The following is a 6,357-nucleotide window of genomic DNA, read 5'->3' as shown; positions in this document are numbered from 1 at the left end:
ACGCTCAAGTCAGTATGTGAGAAAGAAGGGTGAAGTGAAATTGAATTTGAAACTTGTTACCTCTATTTGACGCCTTCTCCATATATAGAGAAATAACGAACTCACTATTTGTTAGGAGTAAAATATAGAGAACTGTTGGATGCACTTGCAATTGAGATCTCTCATGATCATTAGGATGATAATCCTCGTGTGCTGAGAAGATTCTAGAAGGAGTGAATCCTCTTCCCAGTGGTCGGTCAGGGTCGACGCGATCAGTCCATAACACTTTTCATGTGAAATGACTTTTATAGCTTGGATCATATTAAGTGGATTTGAGATGAATTAAACCTCAAGTATCTGAGTCTTTGGCCAATTCAAAACAATACTGAACAACCTCAAAAGAAAAATACATTAAGAAACTTTTGACATGAAGAAAATTAATATGCGGAAACTTTCATATTCTAGATTTTTCAAATGTAAAATTTCATATTCTAGATTTTTTCAAATGTAAAGAAATTTCTACATTTTTTAGTAGTACAAAATTCCTCATATTTTGAGATAGGAAAATGTGTGCCGGACATTTGTATTTTATTTTTGAGAAAATAAACAGTAATTTTCTCGTTTATGAATTTTTGTGAGAGTGGAGGGTATATAACCTCTCTAAAAAATGGTACTCCTACAAGTTATGTCTTTAGTTCCTATTTAGAGATGGCACTAATAAAAGGAACTATTGGAAAACAAACAACCTTTGACCAAAAAACAAAAGAAAATAACCGCATTTGGTTCACCAAGCATTCACCTGTTCACATTGTTGTAACTACTCTTGCATTGCATTGCATCTCATCTCATCTCCCTCATGGTGCTTGCCAAAAAATCCATTCGTTGTCTTTCCAAATCATGCAAATCGTTCATCAACATATGGTTACGCCGTAAAACATCATCATCCCCAATCGATGGTAAACCAACACGCCTCAAACAAACTCAGCAGGTACGGTTTATTTATTTTAACCATTAACCAATCAAACTATGTTATTGTTAATAACAAAAAAAAAAACATTATCAATATATTGTCTCATTTCACATCCAACATTAAGAATTGTCTTTTTTTTATTACGTAGAAATTTCATACATGAATGCATAATATTGGGTAGTATCTAATATTGAAAGTACATTCATCAGGAATCTGTTGTAGATGACAAATCGGGTAACCATACGAATGGAATTCGCGAAATGGGATTGAATGCAGATGCATTAAGAGAGAAGGATATAATGATGAGTTCGAGATTAGGATGTTGTTTATGTAGGCATAGAAGCTTAGGAAATTCGCGTATACCTTCCAATTCGATGGCTTCTACATCAAGAAACAACTCGATTAACAGGAAGAGGCGTAATCTTACGCGAAGCAAGAGCGTCGAGAGCTTTGATGATTTTGTACCTGCCCCCTTTTCATTAGATACCAACGGCAGCTTCCAAATGCCTAATCGTATGCCGTCAAGAAGTGGTAGTCTCCGTAAAGGTGGAGCTCCGATTATGTATTCCAATTCATCAGGAATGCTAAAACAACCACCAATTGAGAAGAATCTCGAATGCACCCTGGAAGAGCTGTGTTATGGTTGCACGAAAAAGATCATGATCACGAGAGACGTCTTCGCAGATACCGGGTTCGTATATATCTATCCCCGTCGTTTGATTAATCGATAGTTAGAATTGTAGAATTACTTATTAATTATTCTTTTTATTTTATGCAGAGGTGTGGTTCAAGAGGAGGAACTATTAACAATAAATGTAGAACCTGGATGGAAGAAAGGAACAAAGATAACATTTGAAGGCAAAGGGAATATAAGGCCTAATGCATACCAAGAAGACATAGTATTTTATATATCTGAGAAAGGACACCAGTTTTTTAGAAGAGAAGGTGATGATTTGGAATTATGCTTAGAAATTCCCTTAATAAAGGCACTTACCGGGTGTACGTTATCGGTTCCATTGTTGGGTGGAGAGCATATGAATTTGACTGTAGATGATGTTATATACCCTGGCTATCAGAAGATTGTCAGTGATCAAGGTATGTCAATCTCCGGAGAATCAGGGAAGAGAGGAGACTTAAGAATTAGATTTCTTGTTGAGTTTCCAACACATCTTACAGATAATCAAAGATCTGATGTTTTTGGTATTTTACAGCATTCTTGTTAATTAATCAAAAGCTTTTTTTGATATGTGATGCCCTCTTTGTTGTTGAGTTGAGCAAACTTGTCCACGGAAGTATAAAATTTAACGGGAAAACCGAAGTTTTTAGAAATAGGCCTGCAACCGTAATTCGGACCACAATATTACAGTTTTTGATGGCTCGACGATTGCAACACGACTAATGTATAAGGTGCATTGGCTAAATTTGAACTCAATTGTATGTTATATTAAGGATTGCAATGCAAACTGCAATTTAAAACCATGGTGGAAATGGTAATAGTAGGGAGTAGTATCAAATATCAACAACCAATTTGCTTTTAGAAAGCACAAGCCTCACTTTATAAGTTTATTTTGTAAATATGTTACAATGAAATTAATGTGAAAAGTAAAATACAGTAGAATCAAAACAAATGATACAACACCAGCCGGCACATTTTGAAAAGAAATTAAAGCTTAAGACCATCCAATAAGCGCACGAACTACACCAGGAACATCACCAGCGACTAGAGCCTTCATCATTTTTTGCTTAGTATCAGTGTAAGGTGGGTACCTTATCGATGAATCGCCTGTAAACCCGCGATATAGAACTGCCTTTCTGTGAGTAAAAGCATCAAAGGAGAATTTTCCATGGTATGCACCCATTCCACTGTCACCAACTCCCCCAAATGGCAATGTATGAACCACAAGCTGTACAAGGAAACGGAATAAAAAAACAGATATAAATAACATTGTATGATAAGGATATATGCATTTTCGGAAAGGTTTTAGAAAATAACGAACAAAATATTACATGTAAGACAGTGTCATTGATAAGCAAGCCTCCAGCAGAAACATTCTTCACAAATTGCTCCTTGAACTTGTTGTCGTTTGTAAATAAATATGCAGCAAGTGGCTTTGTTCCCGCGTTGATCAAATCGAAGCTTTCTTCCAGCTTATTCACCTGTTACAAACAATACAGCATGTATTATAATCAATCTTCCATTGCTAGCTATTAGTTTAACATTTAGCATAGAAGTTTTGCAATTTGTCCACAAAGGACCATAGCAGCTGTTATATATGTGCACAGATTGTTCATATTAGGATATTGGAAAAAATAACCAAAGAAGAGAAATGAAATTTGAAGTAAATGACATAAAATGAGTTCTTTGTGTGCTTTTATTCTTACCGTGACTATCGGAAGCAATGGACCAAAGATTTCCTCACTCATTATCAGAGAATCTTGCGGAACGTCTAATAAAATAGTTGGAGCAATCCTCCTGTAATTTGCTTGTGTCAATATCCATTGAATTTCACTATGTTAATCTTAAAAATAAGAAACAAGATGCGGCGGGCTTACAATTTGCTTTCATCCTTTTCACCTCCATAAACAATCTTGTCAGAAACCTTATCGTCGTCCAAGAACTTTATCAAGCGAGCAAAGTGGTTAGAGTTCACAATGCGCGACAAATCTTTCGATTCTATCGGGCTCTTTCCAAAGCAGTTTTCCAATTCAGTCTTTAAAGCTTCTACCTGAAAATGAGAAGCACCAAATATTAGATCCACATAGACAAAGATTTATCACTCTTGATCACATGAGGAAAATTTCATACCAATTTCGGAGCAAATTCTTTTGTTGTTATAAGATAATCAGGAGAAATGCAGGCTTGTCCATTGTTACAGCCCCATTTGCCAGAAATTATCCGTCTTGCAGCAACCTTGTAAAACAAACGCGGCCTTAGTCAATAGATAAACTCAAACTAATCGATGCAAACGCGGCCTTAGTCATTAGGTAAACTCAAACTAATCAATGCAAACACGGCCTTAGTCAATAGATAAACTCAAACTAATCAATGAAAACGCGGACTAAGTCAATACCTCTAAATTGACATTTGAATCAACAACAGTTGGAGACTTTCCTCCAAGCTCAAGAACAACTGGTGTAAGGTGTTTTGCAGCAGCAGCCATCACTATCCGTCCCACTTTTCCATTTCCTGAAAAATTCAAGAATTAATTACGCGCTACTACAATTTTTTGTCCAAAACTCGCAACCATCAATGAAAAACAGATCAATAATAACAAACAAGTCAAACCTGTATAGAAAATTTTGTCCCACTTTTGTTGCAGCAATGCAGTAGTTTCATCCACCGCCCCTTCTACAACTCTTATAGACGAGTTATCCAAGTACTCCCCTAACAATTTCGCCAGCAGTGAAGACGAAGCTGGAGCAATTTCGGATGGTTTTAGAACCACAGCATTACCAGCGGCTATAGCCCCAACGACTGGATCAAGGGACAGCACTGGAAAAACAGACAGAGAGTAATACTAATATTATAATCTTCATAGATAATTACCAAAGAAACAATAAGCTGAAAATATCAACTAAGTCAATTCAAACAGGCTCGACTCTGAGTCGAGCCTGTTTGATAATCTTATGTTGTTTGTACAATAAAAGATAAATTCAAATAAGTCAATTCAATCAGACTCGGCTCAGAGTCGACTTACAAAATGGATAGTTCCACGCGGAGATAACTAACACAACCCCAAGTGGTTCAGGTATGATTTCAGCCGAAGAAGGAAAAGTTGTGATTGAAGTTTTAGCCTGAAATAGTTAAAGAAACTTCATATGATTAATCAAATAAACTAACTATATATTATAAGAAATATAAACGAAGAAATTAAAGTAAATGAAACCTTTTCTGGTGTCATCCATTGTTTCAATTCCTTCAACACGAGTTCACACGAGTTTTTAAACATACCAATCTGCAAAACAAATCGCATAGGTTAATTAAGAGTTGAACAACAGTTACGAACTTGGATGATTTGAATTAACTTAAGCATGAAGATACCTCGTAGACGACCGTTTCAAGTGGCGGTTTAGCAAGGTCAGAACGAAGAGCGTCAACGATTTGATCCTCTTGTTCGGCCATCATTTTCAAAAGAGCCTTCACCTGAGATATTCTCCATTCGTAACTCCGCGTCTTACCGGAACTGAAACTCACCCTCAGCTCCTTCACCAGCGACGACGCAGCTTCTCCGTCAAACACAACCTGCTTCGCGGCTTCTCTGTCAAACACAACCTTCTTCTGTGACTCCTCAGCCATTATTATAGAGTAACTGTTATTTTCCGTAGATGATATGTATAAATAAAGAGATGATTTGAGAGAAAAGATGGAGTTGAATTTGGAAATATGAGTTGAAACTGAAGGATGATGGGATGCAAATTTATAGTGAATACTCCATTGTTGTTTTGTTGACTATGTAAAGAAGAAAAGAGACGTAATAAAGCAACAATCTCTTTCAAGTTTTTCTTCTCCTATTCAAATTTCAGCCGACGTTTTATGTTTCTAAATTTAGAGACCAATTTTCTTTCATATTGAAAAAAGTTATTTTCTTAATTACTTAATTAATGATTAAAAGATATTTTCCTAAAATAATTGCAACCAATAAAATGTGTGCGTAATAGTTTGGTTCAATATTTAGGTGGACGTTTCAACATATTTATAATGTCTTTGATCGATTTTGAAATCATTGCATCCATTTCGATCATAACTTTTATTTTTAAATGAAAAAAGTATTTTACATAAACCTTACATCTGCACCCGTCTTCAGCTCAGAAGCTGAGCTCAATCTTCCTTTCGTTGTCAATCGATGATGAACGGTACTCAAGCTTCACAATTTTTTAATTGGTCTCCGTAAGGTAAGAGATTCTGCAATATGTATTTCAAATTTGCTAGAGGAGTGTACTCATTGAACTTAAATTCTATTGAGGGCTTCACGCCATTGAAGTAGATATATACGATATGACAATTATGTTCATTATGGTGTAATGTGTTTTGGTATGAAACATGAGACAAGAGTAGACATGGCAATAAAACCCAGACCCACGGGTACCCACCCGAACTCGCCCCGAAGTTGACGGGGAAAACCCGCTTTGACTGGGTTTGGGTTCGGGTTTGGGTTTTCCCCGATTAGAAAACATGGGGATGGGTCGGGTAATGGGAACACTAGTACCCACCCCGAACCCGTCTTCGAACCCGCCCCGTTTATTTCAATATGTACATTATTATTTATATTTCATAATTTATATTATTAAATATGTGGCTAATGTTTTAATAATTTGATTTGTATTTATTATTTTAAATATTTGAAATATATATATATGAAATTTTTTTAGATTGTTTTATTTTGTTATTTATAATGTAGTTTGATTTT

General features: G+C 35.7%; 2 protein-coding genes across 2 annotated transcripts; one reads left to right on the top strand and one right to left on the bottom strand.

Annotated features, from left to right (window-relative positions):
• Positions 1–729: 729 nt before the first annotated feature.
• On the top strand, positions 730–2,194 carry LOC131661423 (uncharacterized). The gene is made up of 3 exons (XM_058930963.1): positions 730–967; positions 1,159–1,640; positions 1,728–2,194. Exons 1-3 carry the CDS (start codon positions 836–838, stop codon positions 2,170–2,172), a joined length of 1,059 nt encoding a protein of 352 aa, XP_058786946.1. The 5' UTR covers positions 730–835; the 3' UTR covers positions 2,173–2,194.
• Positions 2,195–2,476: 282 nt separating this feature from the next.
• On the bottom strand, positions 2,477–5,451 carry LOC131661422 (aldehyde dehydrogenase family 3 member H1-like). The gene is made up of 10 exons (XM_058930962.1): positions 4,992–5,451; positions 4,837–4,905; positions 4,648–4,744; positions 4,236–4,442; positions 4,021–4,136; positions 3,756–3,860; positions 3,503–3,675; positions 3,332–3,422; positions 2,957–3,106; positions 2,477–2,853 (listed from the first exon to the last, which is right to left on the bottom strand). Exons 1-10 carry the CDS (start codon positions 5,244–5,246, stop codon positions 2,620–2,622), a joined length of 1,497 nt encoding a protein of 498 aa, XP_058786945.1. The 5' UTR covers positions 5,247–5,451; the 3' UTR covers positions 2,477–2,619.
• Between the last annotated feature and the right edge of the window lie 906 nt (positions 5,452–6,357).

Source organism: Vicia villosa, linkage group LG3 (genome assembly GCF_029867415.1).
Source record: "Vicia villosa cultivar HV-30 ecotype Madison, WI linkage group LG3, Vvil1.0, whole genome shotgun sequence".
Classification (NCBI taxonomy): Eukaryota; Viridiplantae; Streptophyta; class Magnoliopsida; order Fabales; family Fabaceae; genus Vicia; species Vicia villosa.
This window is presented reverse-complemented; position numbering and strand designations above follow the sequence as displayed.